The 24046-nt window shown below is 42.6% G+C and overlaps 2 protein-coding genes across 8 annotated transcripts; one reads left to right on the top strand and one right to left on the bottom strand.

The window, feature by feature from the left end:
• The first annotated feature begins 32 nt into the window (after positions 1–32).
• On the top strand, positions 33–11865 carry DCLRE1C (DNA cross-link repair 1C). Of its 6 annotated transcripts, XM_064421826.1 has the most exons (14): positions 33–182; positions 306–357; positions 1978–2062; positions 3243–3302; positions 3953–4008; positions 4087–4188; positions 4481–4553; positions 4715–4855; positions 5374–5475; positions 6067–6203; positions 6370–6424; positions 7997–8085; positions 8952–9052; positions 9531–11865. In XM_064421826.1, the coding sequence occupies exons 1-14, from the start codon at positions 74–76 to the stop codon at positions 10478–10480; spliced, it is 2112 nt and encodes a 703-aa protein (XP_064277896.1). In that variant the 5' UTR covers positions 33–73; the 3' UTR covers positions 10481–11865. The 6 variants fall into 6 exon arrangements, with proteins under 6 accessions (XP_064277896.1, XP_064277902.1, XP_064277900.1 ...); XM_064421832.1 differs by lacking the exons at positions 1978–2062; positions 3243–3302 and having other exon boundaries at positions 50–182; XM_064421830.1 differs by lacking the exons at positions 306–357; positions 1978–2062 and having other exon boundaries at positions 166–182.
• A 300-nt stretch (positions 11866–12165) lies between these two features.
• SUV39H2 (SUV39H2 histone lysine methyltransferase) lies at positions 12166–24030 on the bottom strand. Of its 2 annotated transcripts, XR_010363349.1 has the most exons (7): positions 23935–24030; positions 22807–22952; positions 21195–21866; positions 19173–19319; positions 17508–17637; positions 16719–16895; positions 12166–16155 (listed from the first exon to the last, which is right to left on the bottom strand). XR_010363349.1 is itself a non-coding variant. In XM_064421834.1 (6 exons), exons 1-6 carry the CDS (start codon positions 23951–23953, stop codon positions 16046–16048), a joined length of 1224 nt encoding a protein of 407 aa, XP_064277904.1. In that variant the 5' UTR covers positions 23954–24029; the 3' UTR covers positions 12166–16045. The 2 variants fall into 2 exon arrangements, 1 of the variants encoding a protein (XP_064277904.1); XM_064421834.1 differs by lacking the exon at positions 16719–16895 and having other exon boundaries at positions 23935–24029.
• Positions 24031–24046: the final 16 nt, after the last annotated feature.

The raw sequence follows: 24046 nt of genomic DNA, 5'->3' as shown, positions 1-24046 counted from the left end.
TAGGCCGGCGCGGGGCGGGGTCGCCTCGCGATTGGCCGAGCGGCGGGCCGGGCGGAAGCGCGCGCCGCCCGCCATGAGCCGGTTCGGGGGCCGCACGCGCGAGTACCCGGCGCTGTCCATCGACCGCTTCGACCGCGACAACCTGCGCGCGCGCGCCTTCTTCCTGTCGCACTGCCACAAGGGTGAGCGCCTGTACCTCACCCTGTGTCCCCCTCACCCCGTGTCCCTCCCCCTGTGCCTCCCTGACCCCGTGTCCCTGCCCCTGTGCCCCCCTGCCCTGGCTGACCCCGCGCCTCTCTCCCCAGATCACATGATGGGGCTGCGGGCCCCCGCCCTGAAGAGGAGGCTGGAGGGCAGGTACGGCCTGAGGGGAGGCTCGGCAATCCCGGGATGGGAGCGGGACAGGGACGCCTCCCGCTAGACCAGGTTGCTCCTACCTGGCCTCGGATTCTTCCAGGGATGGGGCACTTGCAACTTCTCTGGGCAGTTTGTTGCAGTGCCTCACCACCCTCACTCATTGTAAAAAACTTATTCTTTGTACCTCGTCGAGAGCTGCCCCCTTTCAGTTTGAAGTCAGCTCCCCTTGTCCACACCACCTCCTTGTGGAAAGTCCCTCTCTATAATTCTTAAAAGCCTCTTTTAAATATCAAATGGTAGCAGTAACATCCCCCCAGAATTTTCTCTTCTCTAGGCTGAAGAACCCCAGCTGTCTCAGCCTGCCTTCACAGCAGAGGTGCTCCAGCCCTCTGAGCATCTTCGTGGTCTCCTCTGGAATTGCTCCTGCAGGTCTCTGTCCTTTCTGTGCTGGGGACCCAGAGCTGGCTGCAGCGCTGCAGTGGGGCTGGCAGGAGTGCAGCAGAACCCCCTGCCTGTGCTGCTGCCCGCAGTGCTGGTGATGCAGCCCGGCGTAAGATTGGCTTTCTGGGCTGCAAGTGCACACTGCTGGCTCATGGCCAGCCTCATCCACCCATACCCCGAAGTCTTCTGCAGGGCTCTGTTAACCCACTTATCCCTCAGTCTGTTTTGACACCAGGGGTTACCCAGACTCAGGTACACGTGGCCTTGTTGAACTCCATGAGCTCCATGGCATTCATGAGGATCTCTGTTGTTCTCTGGAAGTGTTGGTGCACAGAGACAGTGCTGTGCCTGTGCAGTGGAGGGGCCAGCTGTCCTCTCTGAGGTGTATAAGCAAGCAGGTAGCCAGCAGTTTGAGGGAGACAGTTATTTCCCTCTGGCCAGCACCTGTGAGACTTTTCTGGGGTACTGTGTCCAGCCCTGGGCTCCCCTGGATGGTAAATTGATCAGTGTTCTGGTCAGCATCACCAGGCTGGCTGTGTGGTGTGTGAGGAGAGGCTGAGAGAGCTGGGTGTCTTCAGCCTTAAGAGTAGGAGACAATCATCTATCACTGTTTGCAGGTAGGGGTGGAGGAGGTGGAGCCAGGCTTTTCATGGAAATGCATAAAGAAAGGGCAAGGGACACCTTTTTCACCCTGAGGATGACTAAATGTGGCAATGGGCCCAGGGAGGTTGTGGGCCAGTTCCTAGGCTTTCTTTGATTTATTAGAGTAGGTATTGCAACTCCTCTGATGCAAGCAGAGAATCTCTTTGCTCATCAGGTCTCTGTGCATCAGCTCGAGCTTCATCAGGAGTGTTCTGTGCTCTGCTGTGTGCTGACTGTCCCAAGTGCCCGTTCCAGGGGTGTGTGCAGGGGTGGAGAAACAAGCAGATAGGTCATGGCCATGTACCACACGCTGCATTTGTGTCTGCACCAAACTATGCAGGCAGGGGCACACAGGGGTAGGTTTGGGTTTGCTGTGCTGAAGAGAAGCCTGCAGGCTTCCAGCTCTGCAGGGCTCCTCACGTGAGAGCTTTTGAGGGCAGGGTTTGATCTACTGGGTGCCAGGTGCTGATGTGTTGTTGGATTGTTCCTCATGTCTGCTTTAAAAAACACTTATCTGTGTTTTTTGTCTCCTCACAGCTTGAAAGTTAAACTATACTGCTCACCAGTAACTAAGGAATTGTTGTTGACTAACTGGAAATACAAGTTTTGGGAGAATCATATTGTGAGTTTGTGTTTCTTTTGAAAATAGAACTTTCCAAGCAGTGATCCTCAGAAAGAAGCAGCTCCCTGCTCCTCGGGAGTGTCTAAATGTTGGTGTTGATTCAGTGTTTCAGGGCTTGAGTACTTCCAACAGTGTGCCTTTCCTGCTGCTTGCCGTGTGGCATTGGTTTACTGCTGCTTGTTGTTGAATTATTTTTCCTTTTCTCTCAACTTCAGCTTTACATGACCTCATCCTTACACTGATCATTCATACATTTGAATTTGTATTCATTTCCTTACCTTGCTCACATCTCTTTGCTTCTGTCCCTTATTTCTCTTTGGCTTCATTTAAAGTCTCTTACTGCTTGGAGAGTATATAATCTGAAGTATATGATTTTCCTTTTGCTTTTTGGAAAATGGACGATAACATGAAGAAATTTTAATATAAAATCACTGAAGAACTTAATAAATTTACATGATTTCCAGTGTTTGAAGCCAGACTGCAAGGGAACAATGTTATGTACAGGTGTGACTTGAAGTTATTTCCTTCCTTTTGCAGATGCAGGCATTATAAAACAGAACATGAGTTTTTTTACAGGAACAAAAATAATTATATCATAATTATTATAGATATGTATATAATATAATATATTATTATATATATTATAATAGTTATATAATAGTTCTTAATTATAAAACAGGCATTATAAAAGAGAACATGATTTTTTTTACAGAAATAAAAATAATTATCTCTCCATAAATACGGGAATATATCCTCCCAGTGATTATGGGCTCTGCTTCTGGTAATAGGGGGCAGTGGGAAGTACTGCAGCACAGATCTGTTCTAGCAAGATCCACTGCTGTGGGACTGGGATTTTGGGCTTTGCAGTCATGCAAAAATAAGGCATGTGATCCATCCAGAGGAACAAGAGCTGTTTCTGATAGAAATCCAACATGCTCTAACTTTTAGGCATGCACACCTTGCCTGAGGTATCTCCATTTAATTTTTAGATAACTTTAAGGAAAATGTATTCCACTGGAAATGGAAATTTATGACTTACTATGGGAAAATGAGTTTAATTTTACAGGCTTAGCATTAGTGAGAGTGAGTGCTACAGATGTCTACATAATAAATAACTAGACATAAACATGAAACAGAATGTTCAGTAAATCCTATAATGCAATTAATCATTTTGTTACAGGTTGCATTGGAAGTTGAAACACCAACTCAGATTTCTTTAGAAGATGAAACATCTGGTGAAGTAAGTTACACGAAAAAAAGATTAATATGTCAGTCATGGGCAGTGGTGCTGTTTACATGAGTACAGGAAACACAGCTGCAGCATCTGAAGTGCACAAGCTATTTTTAAAATCTATGTGCCTCTCCTCTCCTGCAGTGACAGAAAAAGAGGTGGTAGTTCTAAACTGAAAAAGGCTTGATTCAGACTAGATATAAGGAAGAAGCATTTTACAATGAGGATGGTGAAACACTGGAACAGGTTGCCCAGAGAGGTGGTGGATGCCCCATTCCTGGAAACATTCAAGGTCAGGATGAGGCTCTGAGCAGTCTGATCTGGTTGAAGATGTCCCTGCTTATTGCAGGGGAGTTGGACTGGATGAACTTTAAAGGTCCCTTCCAACCCAAACTATTCTGTACTTGCTTACCAGGAACCAAGGAAGTGAAACTGTCTTCTGTCCAGCTTGCTTAATAAACACCATACAAATACTTGGTCCTCTCTTCTGCCATGACAGGATGGTGGTTGCAGTGTGAAGAGAGGCTCTGGTTTTAAAAGCAATGCTAAATGCTGCAGGAGGCTGTGGAGAGTAATGCATTGCTCTCACTGTGCTGACAAAAGTATTGGTAGTACTTATTCAGTACAGTCTGAAAATAATGTTAACCCCTCTCTTCCAGAAAGAAGATGTAGTGGTGACACTTCTGCCAGCTGGTCACTGTCCAGGTTCAGTCATGTATGTCCTTTCAATACTTCAAATGTTTCACCACCTGGCATTTAATGAGGAGTTTGACCCAAATGTTGCTGTCTGCAGGTTTCTGTTTGAAGGTGAGAATGGCACTGTGTTGTACACAGGGGATTTCAGGCTTGCAAAAGGAGAAGCAGCCAGAATGGAGCTTTTGCATTCAGGGACCAGGTGAGCTATTTGTGGGATATAGAAAGAACAGAAATTGTCCATATGGCATGGACAATTTGGCTAGGTATTCAATATTTTTTCCTCATTTTTAATTCTAGATTAAATATAATTGCAGTACTGCAATTACATTTAATCCAGAATTAAAAATGAGGAAAAAATGGGGCAGTTGCAAGCCCCCTTTGAATTTTTTGTAATCAAGAGGTAGAATTACCTCCTTTTGAAGAGAGAGAAAGTGGTGTATCTTAGCACTGTGGTATAATGTTTATTCTGATATCACATTTTTGTCCTCCAGGGTAAAAGACATCCAGAGTGTGTATTTGGACACTACTTTTTGTGATCCCAAATTTTATCACATACCAAGCCGGGTAAGTCTAATAAATTGTGAGAAAGGCCCTTAAAACTGTTAATTAATTAACTACCCCTTGGTTAGGAAGGTCTTACAAGGCAATGCCATTTTGCATTACTAAGTCACAGCACTTTGGAAGTCTCTTCCAAGATGACTGACATCACTTTCTACACTTTTCAGGAGGAATGTTTAAATGGGATCCTGGAGCTGGTGCGAAGCTGGACCTCACTGTCTCGTAATCATGTTGTGTGGCTGAACTGCAAAGCTGCTTATGGATATGAGTATTTATTCATAAACCTCAGTGAGGAACTCGGAATCAAGGTAATGTTTCCCTAATTGCTGCTTTGGAACAGATCCTCAGTAATGATTGTGGCCAACACTGAGCTGACAATGGCTGTTCAGAGGGCTGCTCTAGGTCACAGTTATGCCTGTTTCATTAACTTTCCTTAAAAGTGCAGTTGTACTCAAAATGAGGTAACTAGTTGACTTTAGTCTGGAACATCTGGACTTTTCAAAGGGAAGTTAATTCCCAGTTTTCAATCTCAGTGTTTACCTCACTCCCTTTTATTTTGTGAATGATAAAACTAATTTGCATACAGCATTACTAGTATATATATATTCTGATTTTCTCATGAGTATTCATCCTTCTTTAGTATAGGTGGTATGTTCTACTTGTTCCAGATGTCCAAGTTTTGGCTGACACATCTCTGCTTGGACATTATTGGGAGTAATAATTTAAATGCCTGCCAACATTTGGGGAGAGCAGGATCACATCTATAGAGCTGCTCCAGCTGCAGTCTGGCAAACACTAATAAAGAGTAAACTCTGGCTTTCCCTAGGTGCACATGAACAAACTTGATATGTTCAGGAACATGCCAGAAATCCTGTGCCACGTTACCACAGACCAGCGCACGCAGATTCACGCCTGTCGACATCCTCGGGTGCGTTCGTTCTGCAGAGCCTCCCCTGACTTTGCTCTGAAAATGTGGTTACAGATGCTGATGTTTGGGGCCTCTTGGGTTAGTGAAGACAGGTAAAATGGCGACTTAATGTGAAGCAGAGTGAAAACCTTAGTTAGTGGGTTGATCTTGTTTTGTTTTGTTAAGAAAAAAATTGAAAAATATATTAGCGTATGCTAGAAGTAATTTAATTGTATTTGAAGCCTGAAAATTGTTTTTAAGTGAAGTGAACAAGCAGCTGAGTAGATCAGTCAGGTGTTAGCCATTTCAGAGTATCAAAAGCAGCTCAGATGGTGCCTGTGTGGTTTTAGCATGTGGCCATCCATTTCTAGGATGTCTGTCTGGATGGAGGCTCCAGCTTGGAGGAACACAGGTAGAACCTGAGATGGTAGACTGGGGCATTGGTCTCTCTGACTGATTTGCTTTTCCAGCTGCACTAAAGAAGCAAGGTGTGACAGGGGCTTTCAAGGGAATTAGAAGTGAGAGAGAAACCTCATTTGGCTAGATACCACACTGCTTAATTTCTGGGTAAAAAAGATCTCTGTTGAACTTAATTTTATATCCACTGGACAGGATGATGACTGCTTCCGAGGGAACAGACTGCCCTGTGGGATAACTTGCCTCAATGGAACTCCCCTGCACGTAATCAGCATCAAACCCTCCACAATGTGGTTTGGGGAAAGGAAAAAGAAAACCAATGTAATAGTGAGGTGAGCATTTGGGCCACACCACACAGAAACCTGTTGTTTCAGGTTGGTATATTGCCTGATATGTGTATAATTGAATCTCAGAATGGACTTCAAGAGTAGGTTATGCTGGTCTGTTGACCAGAATGAAGAGCAGTTACCTAATTTCTGTGCCTCTTCTGTTTTTTAGGACTGGGGAGAGAACTTACAGAGCTTGTTTCTCTTTCCACTCTTCGTACAGTGAGGTTTGTATCCTTCTAGTACTGAGTATACATCAATTAAGAAAATGTAAAAGAGTTTTGATTATTCTGGAGTGGATGACATGATTTATCATAATAAGAAAAAATCCTGTCAGTAATTAGATGTAAGGAGATAGGAAGTTCTGAATTCTGATGACAGAGAAATTAGTTTTAATATAGCTGCAAAAGAACTTGTTAAAGTAGGGCAGGATTACAAGCCTATTTCCTGTTCTCTGTTCTCAATGTATAGGTCACTTCTACAATTGTTTTGACTGCCTTTCTATTTTAGATTATTGTGTAACTATGCAATGCTTAAAGCAGGGAGTTTTAGTTTACAATAAGTTGTTTATCTGCTGTGACTTAGATTTGGGTGGGTTTGCCTTCTTTTCTCAGCCCACATATTTAAACCAAATTTTCTCTCATGCTGACTGCTGCTCTTGCCCCTTTTCCTGTGTTAAAAGACTAAAAGGAAATTGGTCATGGCAGCATCCTCCCCACAATCACACACTTTCGTTTAACGTGACTCGATACAGCTCTAAAAACACTACTTTCTCTTAAGAAACTGAACTGAAACTGGATCAGTGCTAACAATGAACTGTCACAAAGTCTTGCACTACAAAATGGGGGAAGGCAGTACTGGTTTTAACATCCTGATTAAGTATAAATTTACTCTGACATACAGAATTTTAAATAGAGGTCCCAGTGTGGAATTTGCTGCTGGAATGTGGGGAGTAGTGTAACTCTAACACTCCTACCTCCACATGCAAAAATAGATGGGTCCTTGTCTTGGTTTGAGACAATTTAAAGGAGAACACTCTGGAACGAGTTGTCTCTCTTTACAGGTTCAACTAATCCCTTTCCACCAACAAGGAATGAACAGGAATAGATAGAAGTGAAAAAACCAACAGTTTCCTAACAAGTGCAACAGCAACAGGAAAAAAATAACAGTAAATAACTGCTAGATACAAAATTGCAATAACATTATGGGTCACCACAGGACAGTCCTACTGTCTGTACAGATAGCAGTGTAATCTGCAACCTGCAAGTGTTTCCAGTGCTCAGCAGGAGTGCCCCAAACCTGACACAATTCTTCAAGAAATTTACTGGAGAGCATCTAGATGACAGAGTAAGGCTTGGAAAAAACAGTGTGTTTTGTCATAATGGGCTTTTAGAGGGTACTTTAGGAGACACTTTGGGAATAGGAAAGGAATACCTGATCTGCATAACTGGAGGCCTGAACTCCAGTAAGAAAAGTACATATTTGAGAAGATCAGCTGCAGTAAGGATAAGGAACCACTGGATCACATTCCAGGTCTGCCCAGCCATTTCTTTCTGGGACACTGATGGTCTTGTGTAGTAATTGATAATTGCAGTGAGGTTTTAGGTGAGACTGAGTTCTCAGCATCCTTTCAGGCATGTTTCCTTGTTCCAGAGGAAACCACTTTGACAGTCATGGTCTTTTCATAAAGACCACTAGTAGTACTTTTGGATGTGCTTGCATCAGTGCTGCCTTTAAGTGACATTATTATTAACTGCTGCTGTAATTTGTTAAATTGCTTCTTCTTTTCTGGAATTCAGATCAAGGATTTCCTGAGCTATATCTGTCCTGTGAACGTGTATCCCAATGTACTGCCAGTGGGTGGGACAGAGGACAAAGTTATGGAAATGTAAGTGACAAGTGGCTCCTGGAGGGAGGTGATCCAAAGCTTTGATTGGTGATTGTTCCTGTAAGGAAAATTCCCCTCCTGAATCCCAGCCTCTCAAGAGGGCCAATGCTTTTTGCTTTACTTGTCTGATAATTCAGGTTTTTTTTTTCCTATATTCAGTCCTACAGACTTGGGCTTTCTGAAGCACACGTATGTTGAGCTGAGTCTCAGAGTTTGTATTCTGCTTCTATCTCTGTGTAGAGGCTTTTCTGCTCTGTTTGGGAGGAAACTGAATACAGATTCATCTCACTGTGTTCTGTGACCCATTTCTATTTGTCATTGCTACTTCTCAGAAGTTTCTTTTAAAGGTGGTTTCTCAGGGGACTTGAACTCCTCCCCTGCACAGCATTAGAGAGGCCAGTTCTCCTGTGCTGCTTTAGATGTTGGCAGATCAAAAAGCACCCTCAGGGAGCAGGAGAGCTGTGGTGTGTCAGTCTGGACAGAACAAAGGTTCCTATTCCTTTCTCCTTTCCTCCTTAGTAAGAAAGGAGACTTCCACTTAATAATCACTGAATAAAACTGTAGTCAGATTTTGAACCCTGTCAGCTTGTCTTCTGTAAGGAAGGAACTACGAGATGGTTCCCAAAAAATGTACATGTTTTAAGGTAAATATATTGAAAGGGAAGATTTCTACCTTTCAGCTGCTGAAGCTCACCAATGAATCAAGGATGTGCCCTAGGTACTGCTGCCTTTTCTTTTAACATTTTTGCTGCAGTGGCTATGAAAGGCACGGAGCAGTGTATTTAAAACAAGTTAATGGATTTACTTTTGCTCCTGAAAGCATCTGCTGAGTTCTAAGTATTAACTGCTTTTCTCATTCCCTTCAGATTAAAGCCATTATGCAGGTCATACAGGAGAATCATGGAACCCAGGTACAAGCCCTTAGGAACACTGAAGAGAGCCTACAAGAGAGAATTATCTGATACAGGTAAAGGTTCTGCTGCTGCCACTGCACCTTAAATGGAAGCCTGAGACTAAGCAGAGGTGCCAAAAGCTTTGGTGTTCACCACAGTCTGTTTGTGTGTTCAAAGCAACAGCTGGAAAGGAGAAACAGAAATTATGTGAACTTGGGTATTAGGAGGATGAGAGAGCACTAACTCTGTGAAAACACACTTTTTTGTAGCCTTAAAATGTACTTAATGCTCAACAGCCCTGTAAGTTTTTGGATGGAGTTTGTCCCCTCAGTCCCAGGCCAGCCCTGGGGAAGCATGTTCTGTCTCTGTCAGGCACTGTGCTACACAAGGCAAAGCAAACACTGTCAATATCATCCTGCAAAATCTCCAGCTGGGTTAAAGAATATTTTCCTCAATTTATACTAAATGAATTTTTATAAAAACTTTGCCCTCAATAAGATTTTAGCAGAGATGTGAACTTTTCTTAGTGATTTTCTGTTTGTTTCTTTCCAGATGAAGATGATCTCTTTGATTCAGAATTAATTTCTACAAGGCCTAAGATTCCAAAACAGCAGAGAGGAGAGTGCAGCACAGGACAGGCTGAAAATTCTGAAGGAAACATTAATGAGAGCACAGAAAGTTACAAAGGGACCATAACTTACACCTCCCTCAAGGTAGACTTCGTGGACTGTGAAGAATCAAATGATGATGATGAAGATGATGAAGAAGAACCTGAAAAAAATACAATTCAGTGTCTTCCCCATGAGCCAGATGCCACTTCCACAGCCAATTTCAATGGAGTAACTCGTGACCAGCAGGAGTCTAATGCCAATGTCCCTTGCTGGGATGAATTTTTTACAGGTAATAGACTAGAGGAAAGCTCTGAAAATGAGGACAACCTCCCATCCTCAGCAGATGCTGGCGGGTCCCAGTCACTCTTCAGTGATTCAGATGGAGTAAGTGACTCAACACACATCTCCTCCCAAAATTCTTCTCAGTCAACACACATATCAGAGCAGGGGAGCCAGGGCTGGGATAGCCAAATGGACACAGTGCTCATCACCTCCCAGGAGAGAAGTGCCCTGGACTTCAGCACAGGTGGGAGCAGAGCAGTGGTTCCTGTGCTGCAGGAGAGTCCCAGGGACACTCAGCTGGACAGCAGCAGGGGCAAGCCACCAGGTCAGGACAGACCTTGTGCCCATGATGGTGCCTGTGGCTTGAAAAGCAAAGGCTGTGAGCGAGCTGCAGAAGATGGCACTGCCCACGTTCAGGATGTGCTGGCAGAAATCAGTGACAGCTCCAGGACTCCTGATCTGGAGCTGAACAGGGACTCCCAGAGCTCCTCTGACTTTGAAATTCCCTTGACTCCTGGTGCTGAAGCGCCTCAGCCAGATAAACTGCACTATTTATACAAGAAGCTTGCAGCAGGTGAAAACATAATCAGTGAGAAAAAAGTCTCCTGAGAACAGGTATAATGGATTACCTTGTGGTAATACCCAACAGGTCTATTAGTACCTGAATTTTCTCTTTCCTGCTGGTTACTGTCTGCAGCTATGCTGAGTCATGCTTAATTCAGAAGTATCTTGCTGTCAGAACCAGGAATTTGCAGTCTGTGTACCTTCATTGTTCCTTCCAAGAAATACTGAAAAGGAAGTATTCAGAAAGTATTCCCAGGAGGAACAGTAACAGCTTTCTACCTCCCAAGGTTCAATTCTCCAGGAATGTAAGTAGACAAAAAATGGACCAGACAAAACTAAAGGACACTAAATTAAATTTAGTGTTTATCATGAGCTCTAAGAGTTTGCCTTTGTAATGAGATATCAGGTTTTAATAAAATAGCACACTTTTAACTGTGGGGGGGGGAAGACCTAAGAATGACCATGCAAACAAGGCAGTTGTAATTTGGCTTTAATCCCTATTACCATTGTTTATCATTATTATAACAATTTATTCAGTACTCACTGCAGTTATTTTAAAAAATAACTGCAGAACAGATTAGAGAATTACTGAGGTTGTGAGGGGGTTTTAATTTGTTTTAAATCAAATTGTTGATTTCAAAAAGTCTCTCTTGACACTGAACTTTCACTCCTGAGTTAGGTACTGCAGACTGCTGTCTATCCTTCACCTCCAACTCAACACAAACAACTTGTCATCACTTCCTTTGTGTTCTGGTTTGTTCTGAATTTTTCTTCAGAAAAACTTAAAATCCCGTGGTTTCCAAGTTGCCAGCCCTGTCCTGCTCTGGCAGGTAACTCAGCCACAGAAGGTAACCTGGTATGCCAGGCAGGCTCTTGTAGTACAAAACTTCTCCTCTGCAACACTCGGAGTTCACTGTTTTAAATCAAGACAATATATTCTCCATGCACATGTGCCATCATAACTTTCTGCCAAAATTCTTAGCTTCTAACATAGAAATGTAATTCAGGTTTTTCCTAAACTGGAGTGCCTACAAACTATCCAAACCACAGAAGTTATCTAAAAATCCCTGAGGTCTTCCATCCGTGGTCTTAATTCCCAAAGAATTAAACATACTTTAGCACAACATCCCTCTCCTCTGAGTGTGCCTTCAGTTGTTGTGCCATGCTTAGACCATGTGAATGTTAAACCAACCAGCATTCTGCCACAGGAAACAGAGGCAGGAGGGACAAAGCACTGCCATAATCTATCCTTGATTCTAAGGATATTAAAGATCCATGTATTTCTCCACTGTTACCTTTCCTGCTCTTTGTGGGATTCATTAACCTAAATTCCAAATGTGATCCACCAGCTTTGGGGGTTTTTTAGCAAGCTTGAGTGAGTGGAACTGCTGTTGGAACTACCTCTGTGAATAAAGTCAGACAAAACAAAACCTCTTCTGTTGGCTCATTTCATATCTGAAAACTGCATGTAACTTCAGGGCTGCCTTTAACAGGATGCTTAAATACACAGGAATCCAGTCTGTTCAGGCAAGTGTTAATTTATACCAGTTCTCACCAGACCTAAACTGAAAACACATCACTTCCTCATGGTCCCTCTGCTGGAATCCTTACAATCCTAGAAAATTTGGGTACAAGTCAGGAATTAAGAAGTTACAGTCTTAAAGCAAATTCTAGTGCTACAACTAATTTTAACAGGCTAATTTATTTTTTAAAAATGACAACAACAAGGGAAAAACTAAATTTAATTTATTTTATCAAAAACTATAGGAAGACAGCAATACTAGAGATGACACAGTATGAAAAGAAAATGTTCCTGAGCTTACAAACTGCATATTCTAATACAGTTCCTAAAACATACATTAATAATAACCAAAAGATTGACTTAACTTGGAGATTAAATAAATAAACAATAGCTCTTCTTACAGGTGATCTTGCAGCTTTAGTTTTGCTACAGAAAATAGAACCAACAAAAAAAGAGCAGCTGGAGGGCAGGCCACAGGTTACCAGCCCCCAAGAAGTGCATACACAGGACTGAATTGGTGACCATGACAAAGCCAACGGACCACAAAGCAAAACAAAGGCAGAAGCTGGGCTGGTTTAGCTTCCCTAAGAAATTGAAAACACCTCTTTCTCCATTTCCAGTTCGGCAATTTTCTGCCAAACTCAAAAAACCAGTAAAAGGCATTTTAAAAGTGACACAGTGTCCCATTAAGCTAATTCACTGACTGCAATCCAAACACACTGTGAATATGTAAATATAAAATACTGTTCAAGGCTCTTATGTTGGAAAGTAGATCTGTGGGTTTCCTTCAAATAAATACAAAATACTGCTACCTCACAGAACATAAATTAACAGTTCTTTATTTATGGCAGAAGATAACACACATATCCTTAACAAACAACAGCGTTAGTCCAGTGCTGGTGATCACATTCTCTGCCTCTGGAAAAGGCAGACACCACACTCCAGTACAACTGCCACAACTGTTACCTTCTAAAATGAATCTATTTGCAATATTTAAATCAAACTGGGCATGGGGAGAGACAGAGCCTGGGGCCTGCCCCGTGCCCGTGGCACAGGCTGCAGGAAGGAATCCATCTCTTGCTGCAGCTGCTCCCTCCTGCAGGGACAGCGCAGGCTGCGGCGGATCAGGGAGCCAGAGACTGCAGATTCCATCCACATGGAATGCACTGCTCATCTGAGCTACATGCAAGGGAAAGCAATAATGACTCCAAACGATGCAAGATCATCTAGAGTTTGTTGACATTAAGCTCCACATTCCACTTAAAACTTTAAATTAAAAGAAAAAATCATTAGAGATTGGCATGATAAAAACTGACAAGATTCAGCATTTACTGTGGATACAGGTGAGCCTGATCACATCAAATACTTTTAAATCTAAGCAAACTTCCTCCTATTCATTAAGCAATATAAAGTCTCTATTTCAATGTGTATCTCTGCATTGTAGATTACAAAACTCACACAGCATTTCCAGCAGCCCATGCTCTTCACCAAAAGTGTAAAACTGGTTTTGGCTAGTAGCATATAAAATGTCATTTGCTACCAAAGAGCCAGATCTTCAGTACAAATGCAACTGTGCTTCTTAAGAAACAACCTTGAAATGCTCTTTTTGAAGTGCTAATAATCAACATGGAATTTAAGGCATTTTCTAACAAATTAAGTAAACAGTTACATGCTAGGTACTTGACTTCATTCACCTGAGCCAACAGCTGTGCACCTTATAAAGGTAACTAGCTGACCTATGATACATAGCCAGCATCCAGCTATGGAGCATCCATTTATGGAGCAACATTATTCTGCCTGACCCTGTCAACATTTACATGACTGGTAAGCAATATGCAAGTTTTACAAGCTCAGTCCATGAGAAAAAAGCATGTGGATCATCCCTAGAGCATGGACCTTGGCTGTAACTCCACTCATCACCCACCTCAACTGCTCTTCAGTGGTTCTGAAGCCAAGCAAAACTTAGCATATGTTATGAATAGATTGAGACAACTTTAAGATGATCAGGGAAAAAAAAAAGATGGCTCAAGCAGCTGAAGAACACCACATTTTTCAGCCTTTACATTCAAGAACATCTTACAAATGTGTACAGCAAATGGGTATACTCACCCCTAGTCTAACTTCACTGAAGTTAACATTTTTGCAACCAGAAAATACAGGCCTAGTATCTTAGAAGTCTGTCGCTAGGTAAAAAAGACATGGTACATAAAAATTTAACCAAAACCAGTTGTGAATATACATCAATCCCAGGGCTCTTTTGCACCTAACAGATAACAGAGCATATCTCCACAATGCACTGGCTTTGTTCGACAATGGGCTGCCCTCCTTAACCTTTTGCTATCTATTTCCAAACTGCAGCCAGCAACTTGTTTCAGCCACAACTGCCAAATTTCTGTAATGAAAACAAACGGCAAATGTTACTTCTGACAATTCCATATTTACAAATGCTCTGTGGAACTGCAGTCCTCCTATAGAATCCTAACTAAAAATCAGAGCATAACTGAAAATATTCTACATAACATTAGCTAAGAAGTTCAAGTTTTACACTTGGGATCTGTTAATACTAATTACAGAATCACAGAATCAATTAGGCTGGAAAAGGCTTTTGCGATCATCGAGTCCAACCTATGACCAAACACCATCTTGTCAACCAGACCATGGCACTGAATGTCACGTCCACTCTTTTTTTAAACACCTTCAGGATGCTCCTCTCTGAGCAGCCCATTCCAGTGTCCAATCAGCCCTTCTCTGAAGAAATTTTTCCTCATGTCCAACCTAACCACACCCCCCAGCACACATTGAGACTATGTCTCTCTCCTTGTCCTGTTGCTGGATCCCTGGGAGCTGACCCTCACCCAGCTACACCTTCCTGTCAGGGAGTTGTAGAGAGAGATAAAGTCAGCCCTGAGCCTCCTTTTCTCCAGGTACATGATGGAGTGGTTTGGTGAGCTCATCTGCCAGCTCTCTCATCACCCTAGCATGGATCCCATGGACTCATGAGCGTCTAAGTGATTCAGCAAGCCTCTAACTGCTTCCTCCTGGATTACAGGGGGACTCCAGCTCAGGAGGCCAGTTGTCCTGAGGACAGAACGACTGTCTTAATGTTGAAAACTGAGGCAAAAAAGGTGTTAAGTACCTCAGCCTTGTCCTCATCTTTGGTGACCATATTCTCTCACTATGTCCAACAAAGAATGGAGGTTTTCCTTGCCCCTCCTTTTGCTATTAACATATTTATAAAAATATTTTTTATTATCCTTTAAAGAAGTGGCCAGGTTAAATTTTAATTCAGCTTTGGCCTCTCTAATTTTTTTTCTGCAATTACTTCCTTTGCATGGAATTCCGTGGACATTTTACAATTTGCACTCCTGTGAACCTTTATTTACACACTGGCTCTCCTTAATCCCTCACCATGGTGCCACAAATGTTATTGCTAAGATCTTCAAGCTTTTCTTTATATAACAAAAAAAAAAGAAAAAAAACTGTTCAACTAAGATTTAGAATTCAAATCAAATGCCTCCTGACTTCTCAAGGTATAGAAAACACGTAACTTGAAGCTCAGTCACAGGAGGATTGGATTGGATATTAGGAAAAGGTTCTTCAGGCAGAAGGTGGTTGGGCACTGGAAGAGGCTCCCCAGGGCAGTGGTCACACCACCGAGCCTGACAGAGTTCAAGAAGTGTTTGGACACTGCCCTCAGGCACAAGGGGTGACTCTTGGGGATGTCCTGTGCAGGACTAGGAGTTGGACACAATGACCTTTGAGGGTCCCTTCCAATCCAGCTTATTCCATGATTCTAGGAATATGGAAATCAAGGTACATTTTAGTTTTCTTTGCAGACATTTTACGGCTTCCTAAACAATTGCTCCAGAAAAATTAATCTCTAATCCCCATTAGCAGTTCTGTATTGGCTTGAAACAATACAATTTCTTTCTTTGGCCAATGCCATTTCAATTACCAACACAATACCTTGTTTCATCATCCTTATTTAGATTAGATGTAAGAATACATGAATATATGTGTGAAAGAAGAGTCTTCTTAAAAGCACATTAAAAAAAGAACAAAATATTTGTGACTTTGGATACCCAAACTCAGTTGAGATAACCTCTGCAACACATGGCTCCACATTTACAGACAGTTCTGATGCTCTTTTTGGATGGGCTAAGACCTTCAGCAGAGTCTGAAGTCAGATCTATTGAACCTGCAACACAGATGAACACAAGTAAGAAAGTTCTAAAAGACAGACCAAGATCATGCCCAGTACTCAAACAGCTTCTAAAGGCCTTCTAACAGCCCAGTTCAAAGAGCTGTGTGTGAAGCTGGACTCAGAGTCTACTGACACCCTTGTTACAGCTACATGTACAACACCTGGCATACACATCGGAATCCCAAACTCAGACCCAACCCTTGTAACCCCCAGATATCCACATGGATCAGCTGAGAGTGCAGCTGGCCTTCAAGGCCCTTCAATGTTAGTGTCACAAACAGAAAGAGGAGTTTTAAGACTCAAGATCAATTTGGCAGAGCGGTGTTTTAAGCCCAGATAGCAATGAAACACCACGCAGCCACTTGCTCACTTCCACCCCAGCAGAGCAGGGAGGGGATCCAAAAGTAAAACTTTTAGGTTGAGATAAGAACAGTTTAATAATTGAAGCAGTAAAATATTGTAATAATTACGATATTCTGATTTGTGCTGATGCTGATTATTAGTAGTAATAATAAAAGAAAAAACCAAACTTGAGTGATGCACATGAAATTGCTTACCTTTGGCTTATTGATGCTCAGAGGCCATCCCTGAACTCTGATCAGCCCTTTCTGGATATCTCCCCAGTTTTTACACTGGGCATGACATTCTCTGGCGTGGAATACCTCTTTGACCAGTTCATCTGTCTATGCTTCCTATCAGATTTTTTTTCTTACATTTTTTTGAGTACCTCCTCACTGGTAAAGCATGAGACACAAAAAAGTTCTTGATTTAAGAAAACATTAGTGAATTATCAACACTATTCTCATACTGAGTCTAAACCACAGCACTGTACCAGCTATGGAGAAGAAATTAACTCTATCCCATCTGAAACAGCTGTTCCATAGGACCTACATCCACAACTGAGGCCTACAGGACACCAGAACTCAAAGACAACCTATGGTGCCTCATGCTGCTGAGCTGTTACAACTGCCCTAGTATCTATCTTAGTAACTATCACTAGCAGACTACCTAGAAAGTAGTTTACCTGAAATGCTGATTTGAATAAAGGAAAGCTCTGTTTAAGAGCAGCCTGACCATTCCTTTGAGCATTCCTGGGACAAAGCTTCAAAATCATTTGCTTCACCAGACAATCCAACCACAATCCCTGATGTGCCAGGAGCACTGAGGGAAGCAATGCACTAGAGATGCAGGCAAAAGCTTCTGGGTGTGCTCCTCTCTGCACTACATGTCATGAGCAATGACTGCTCTGAAAGCCAGAGCTATGTTACTGCAGCCATCATTCAGGCTGCAGTAAAACCCACCAGCACCCCAAAACTTCCACAAAAACCACGTTAAAATGTGCAGACCTTTCATCTGATAGTCAAAGGTTAGCTCTTCTCCAGCCTTGATGGTTCGGGTAGAGAACAGCGCTATTCGAGGAAGACGCAAGTCGAGGTTATCAATGAACACATTGAAGACTTGAAGATTTGGATCACACTGTAAGCAAAAATGAATGCAGTTTCTGCTTAGAACAATTGACACTTAATATCACTGAAGTGTTTAAGTAAGCCAAGGTCACAGCAAAGAAAGAATGGGTTCTTGTCTCAGTGACAGAAGTCTGCAATTAAGTTATCTTCTGAGATCAACAAATTGAAATAATGCTCCAGGAGAACATTCGAAGCTCAGATTCAAGTCCTTCCAGGAAGGCAACTTTGCACAATGTGCAGACTACCTAATATGCAACAACCTATTAAAAAAATGGCACCTTCAAAGGTGACAACAAAAATGGTGACAAAATAATTAGAGCTACATTCAGAGGCTAGTATTACCAACAAAACCCATAAAAAGAATTAAAGTTGAAAGAAAACTAAAAAAAACCTAGTGTTTCAAGCCTCACAAACTCACTGCTCTGTAGGGATGTTTAAGCACTGCTTCCAGGCCAGAGATAACATCTTCATACTATGCATGAATTTCTACTGTAAACTGCAAACCTGCTTGGCTTCTGAATTCCCTGCCATGGTCTGGGTGCTAGAAGGAGGGTGAAGGTCACTAAGCTAGAACTAGAAACCACTTCCTCATTTTGTCTGGATTAAGTGTCAGAAGTCAGTAGTCCCTGAGACTGTTAAATACTGAATGCTTTTTTGTTAAGAGTGAAATATATCACACATTAAAGAATCAGAATTGAAGTTGCAGACATCTAAATTTACACTCCCATTTGTGAAAGCGAAGAGCAACTGTCTGTATCTAACTCTTCTTCATCCCTCTCCCTGGCAAGCCTGCAGGAAATACAAGTATCATCATCTCACAGACCTGAAGACATGAATTTTCTGTATTTGTAGAATACTGACTGCATACCTCACAAACATAGGATTAGTAAGAAATTATAATTTTTCATTCAGGAATCCTTACAAATGCAGCTCAGCTTTCTTGCTTTAGGTACTTCAGTTGAACTTCAACAAAACACTACAAAAACTGCTTGTTAAAATTTACTTTTGAGTTCTCTGGCAAGAGATTTAGATTAGGAGGAAAAAATATATTTCTGTGCTGTAGATACCTAAGAAAGCACATTAATTTTCTCTTTTTTCCTATACCAAGTTTGCAGGATGAAATTCAGAGTAACATTCCATGCTGCCCAGCTACAAAATAACACATCGATTCCTGTCATGTCTGATTCCTGGCTAATTTCATAAGGAACTGTCACATGTTAAGGATTTCAGGTACTCAGAAAAAACACACCCAAGCCAACCCTATTTTGGTTGTCTAGAACCAGCTGACTCAGTGAAAACTCCAGCCCTATAGGATGTTCACTTCAGGCAGCATCTCTCCCAGATTTTTGTAGGCAATCTCAATCCAAGTAAAGCCCAGTATTCTGTTCTATTTTTATATCATCTGATTAACTGGATTGTGCTGGCATGAAGCAAACTACTCCAGAAAAAACTGTCAATACAGTAAGGAAATGTTTACATTAAAAGACATTTCTAGCACAATTAGGATAACTCTCCAAATTATTAGTACACAAAACAAAGTCTTACACTGTGGTTCACAAAGTGGGACACATTTCCATATCGAGCTGCATCTACTGTAAATTCATCTGAGTCATAGTCCAAATCAAACAAGTATGTATTTCCCTGGTTGTCATAGAACTGGCCTCGCCTCTCTGCTTCCTCACTTGTAATCACCTAAAAAAAGAAATAAAAAAGGAATAAGGAAACCTGCATCATATTATTAATTATTACTAAATCAAAACAAAAATCACAATCAAGTTAGAAAAATACTTAGCAAAAAAATACCACAATAAGTTTTTGATGTTGAAATAGCATTCCATCTAATGAATGAAGAATATGTAAGAGTACATACAGCTGAACTAATTATTTTTGATTGAGGCTTCTCTGGGTGCAATTTGTCTACAGCTGATACACAGCACTACCTTATCTCTGGGAATAAAAAAACATATCAGCACCCTCTACTAATAATTTTGATGATGACAATACAATCAACTGGTTTTACCTGAAGTTTCTATATACACACTTTTCCCATTAGATCCAGAAAGCCTCGTTTACTTCACATAAAACCAAGATTCAACCTTTTCCCTTTGCAAAGATGATCAACAGGTATCAGTCTTTAAAACCCAGCCACATTTACAGCCCGATATTCATTTCCTCTCTTCCCAGAAGCATCTCCTCCTGCTATTTTTGACTGCAATGAAAGATCCTATTCACTGCAGCTCACACATCACTTCACAAAGCTCAATCCATTCAATTAGGCAAGTGTGTCACTGTCGACAGACAAAACAGCTAAAACAACTTCATCTGCAGCCCATCACATTAAACACATTCTGTTGTGCAGATCCAGCAAAGAAATCATAATTTTGCAGCAAGAGACATGCAAAATGTGATGGAATTGGACAACAAATCCCTCTAAAATATGGCAGATGAGATTTGAGAACTCAGCAGCAGATATTAGATAGATTCAGGTGAAATGTTGCTTTTCTTTAAGCAACAAAATTACATAATCATCTTTCAGTGAATGGAGTATATGACCTTTTGTATTTTTAAAGGAAATGGATGAACATGAGAAGAAGCTTTGGGGCAGGAAGCATGGAGGAAATCTACCTAAGAACATAAATATTGTACAAAGGGACAGAAGGAAATACTTTGAGTCAACATAGTAGCAAGGCAGATTTGTGGTAGAAATGAAACACACTGTAACAGAGACGCTGCCAGGAACTGCTGGTACGAAGAGCCCTGGAACAGAGCAGAGGCTGGAACACATAAACACAGGGCAATACAAAATCTCAAGAGTAGCTCAAGGCCTGTATTTTATAACATAAAAGTTCTCTTTGACATATTATGAGATTGAATAAGCAGATAATGTCCACACTATGAATCTTATTCTTGTTGTTAATCAGAAGCAATAAATACGGTTGGAAATACTACAGAAGTGCAGACAAAACAAAAAAAGGGACTGAAAGTCTGTGCAGGGAGTTTGAAAACAGCCGTGCTTTGGGAATGGCAAAAAACTACAAAAAAGATGATCAGGGAAGAATGAAGAATATGATTGCCATGAAAGAAATCAAGGATTTGCCTTTAGAAATACTATTAGGGCATGTATCTAAAATAATTCTTTAGTGCCACATGAGATAAATATTCTCTTTACTTTTGACCTTTTACAACTGCTCTGGAATGAAGAAATGTTCTAGACAACGTAATTTTGCTGTTGACTTGAATGTCCCTTTATCTTTCTACTCAAAATCAGACTGATCTATAATATAGTAAAATTGCAGAGTATCCTGAGTCCCACAAGGATCACCAAGTCCTGGCCCTGCCCAGGACATCCCCAGGAATCACACCATGTGCCTTATTGTCCAAACACTCCATGAACTCTGTCAGCCGTGTTGCCATGATCACCTCCCTGGAGAGTCTGTTCCAGTGTCTGACCACCCTCTGGATGAAGAAGTCAAGAAGTGTGAAAACTGAGAGAAAGCTCATTCAGATTTTATCTAACATGTCCTTGATTGTATGTAATTCACCTCTATGAGATAAATACATACCTACCTCTCCAACATACTCCATCACAAAACTGTTGGTTTTAATTTTCTGGAGGGTTTTTACTCCCCAGCCACGGCCGTTGTTGGTTCTGAAGATGCAGAGGGAATATGGGGTCCCTTTCTGCACAATCCTGTTGGGGCAGTCAGGCCCACACCTACAATATGAATTGCACTCATAGATGGGCAAGCCAGGCTGGATTTTCAATTTCTTACGTTTATTGTAAGCCAAAATAAACCCAGCCTCCTTTGGACAGCACTTCTCAGCAGGGCAGTCAGCACATTCACAGCCAGTTGTTATTCCATTGAGCACATTTATTCCTGGAGCAGGTTTATACTCATTGATGTAGTAGAAGTCTAAAGGAGGGCCTTCAAGATCCACGGTGTTTTCTACCAGAATCATTGCTTTGTGATTCTTCTTCCTGTTGAGTTCTTCTTTCCACCTCTGCAGAGCTATTCTTTGTTTAGCCTTCTTTACAATATAATCTGCAATTGCAGGTTTCAAAGTTTTAACGTGGTTTCTCAGTTTCATTGCTTTGCCTCCTCTCCCCCGAGACAAGTATTCATTCTTGTCTCTAAGAAAGTTCTGAATAAGAAGAGGGCAGTTCAGATGTTTCTGAGGTTCCCAGGTATTTGAAGACTCTGGCCATCCTTTCCATTTCACAAGATAGTATGCTTTGCCCTTGAAATACAGAAACAGATACAGATTTAGCCAGAGCTCATGTTGCTGAAATCCAGCATCACAGAACAACACAGATAAACACAAGAGCTCTGGACTTAAGGATGAGCACACAGGGCAGAAGGCCTTGATGTCTCCATAAAAATTACAACTGGGGATAAAGAGAAAAATCAGATTGTCTGGAAATTAACTTATAGCATGACTTTAAATACTTTACAAACTGTCTCTAGGGGCAAAGAAATCAAAAGCTGGGATGAACTCTGATTGCTGACAGCACTCCTGGAGGAGGAGGGTAGTTTGTCAAGGCAGGTGTGAGTTATGCCAACTCCCTGTATGACTCGTATGCACAAGCAGAATGCAGTCATATCACAGAACAAAAAAAATGCAAAATGTAGCAAAAAAAAGTCTAAAACCCACTATTGGTCATATCAACCATCCTCCCAGAACACTAATTAATTTGATAAGTGTAATATAATGAAGCAGCATACATTTTGCACTTATTTAAAAAGGACAAATAACTGTAACAAGGACAAATCCTGAGACTGAATTTCACAAGAATCCATTTGCAGCACATGGCCCTAATTCTTCATCAAATAGACTAAAAGAATCAAGAGAGAAACAGACATGTTTGTCTGCAAATAAAGGAGAGGAATCATAATTTATACTGAGCCACCACCCTAAAACATCAGCATCAGATACACAAAAGTGAAACATTTCATATTCTAAATGTCTGTAATTTCAGGAAAAGATCTTCCTTCCACATACTGAAAGTAGCAGTTTACACCACTTTCTGTTTACAGTTCAAAGTTTAAAATATATTTAATTTGACGCCAGCAAAACCTTTGTCCTCACTGTCTGCTGCTTTATTACAAGCAAAACTACCTTTGGCTTGCTTCCAAATTTCAGCCGAAAGAGTGATCAAATTGGTCTGTGTTTCTCTTACCTCTTCTACCTTGTAGTCACACAAATATTCCACCTCATAACTCTTTAGACTCCTGTTGGTGATTCCAATGGATTTACATGTGAGATTTTCCTTCCTACATAATTCTTGGAGGGTCTCAAGTGAAGCTAGACATGGCACATACCAGGCTACAATAAGAAAATTGGTAAAGAATCCTATTTAATGTCTCGGCGAAATTGAAATAATTATGCCTCATCCCAGAGTCCCCACATTACCATCTGTTACAGCAGTCCACGAGTCTCTTGTACAAGTGCAGCGTCTCCAACTCAACCCTTCTCTAACGGGTTAAGTGAAACACGTTAGCGATTCCCTCCCTGCACCTTCATTCTGTACAGTACGTAGTCTAAAGAGGGCAGAGACTTCCACAGGTGAAAGATACACTGAGCACCAGCAATTTTTCTACAATTACCGCATCGCAGATCTGAATTACGGCAAGCAGCAAACCTCCATTCTTTAACAAGACCGCCAAATTTCTGTAGTCAGGCGCAACTGAGCACTTGCGATGCAACCATGGTGACTGGACGGAGAGATAGAGACCTACATTCCTCGTCCGGAAGGACCGCGAGTGTCAGCCAGGCGGACTCAGCGGGACCAGACGCTCCGCAGGGCGCCAGCGCCCGGGAGACACCGGGATGGAGGGGCTGGATGGAGTCCAGAGCGGGAGCCGCCGCCTGCGGGGCCGTGCCCGCCTCCCCCGGGGCTCTCCCGCCCGGCCCGGGCCCGGCGCAGCTCACCGAGCTCGGGAGGGGCGGCGGAGCCTTTCCCGCGGCCGCACCGGGACCCAGCCCCTCTGCCCGCGTCCCACCCTCCGCCCCAGGTTCACCCCAGGTTTACCCCAGGCACCTCCCGCCCTCCCCCCACAGCTCCCCCCGGCAGCGCCCTCAGGGAAGCGGGCAGCGCCCCCGGCCCTTCCCTCCCCGCCCGCCGGGGGTCTGCGGGCAGGGGCGGTGGGGACGGTCCTGACAGAGCCGGGCGACAGGGGCCGGTAGCGGCTCCCAGCGCCGGAAGCGAGCGGGAGCTTCCCCACCCGTCCTTTCCCCCCCGGTCCGTCGCGGCCCCGCAGCGCCCGGGCGGCAGCCGAGCCCCGGCCCCAGCCCGCTGCCCCCTCACCTCCTCGCCAGCCCTCCATGTTGGGGGGGGAGGGGCCGCGCTCGGGCAGCACCGGCTCCGCCCCTCGCCGGAAGGGGGCGGGGCGCAGAGGGCGGCCCGGGCGCGCGCGCGG

The sequence above is a fragment of the Passer domesticus genome, chromosome 5, assembly GCF_036417665.1.
Source record: "Passer domesticus isolate bPasDom1 chromosome 5, bPasDom1.hap1, whole genome shotgun sequence".
NCBI classification, from domain to species: domain Eukaryota; kingdom Metazoa; phylum Chordata; class Aves; order Passeriformes; family Passeridae; genus Passer; species Passer domesticus.
The sequence above is the reverse complement of the archived record's forward strand: the minus strand, read 5'-3'. Positions and strand labels throughout refer to the sequence as shown.

Excerpts from the sequence above, each read along its gene's own strand:
- DCLRE1C (XM_064421826.1), top strand. The coding sequence starts at position 74 with ATGAGCCGGTTCGGGGGCCGCACGCGCGAGTACCCGGCGCTGTCCATC. Across the intron at positions 183-305 it reads CCTGTCGCACTGCCACAAGG|ATCACATGATGGGGCTGCGG; the intron begins GTGAGCGCCTGT and ends CTCTCTCCCCAG. Across the intron at positions 5,476-6,066 it reads ACGCCTGTCGACATCCTCGG|GATGATGACTGCTTCCGAGG; the intron begins GTGCGTTCGTTC and ends TCCACTGGACAG.
- SUV39H2 (XM_064421834.1), bottom strand. Across the intron at positions 21,867-22,806 it reads GTGACTACAAGGTAGAAGAG|GGCAAAGCATACTATCTTGT; the intron begins GTAAGAGAAACA and ends CTGTATTTCAAG. Across the intron at positions 17,638-19,172 it reads CCCACTTTGTGAACCACAGT|TGTGATCCAAATCTTCAAGT; the intron begins GTAAGACTTTGT and ends TTTTGCTTACAG.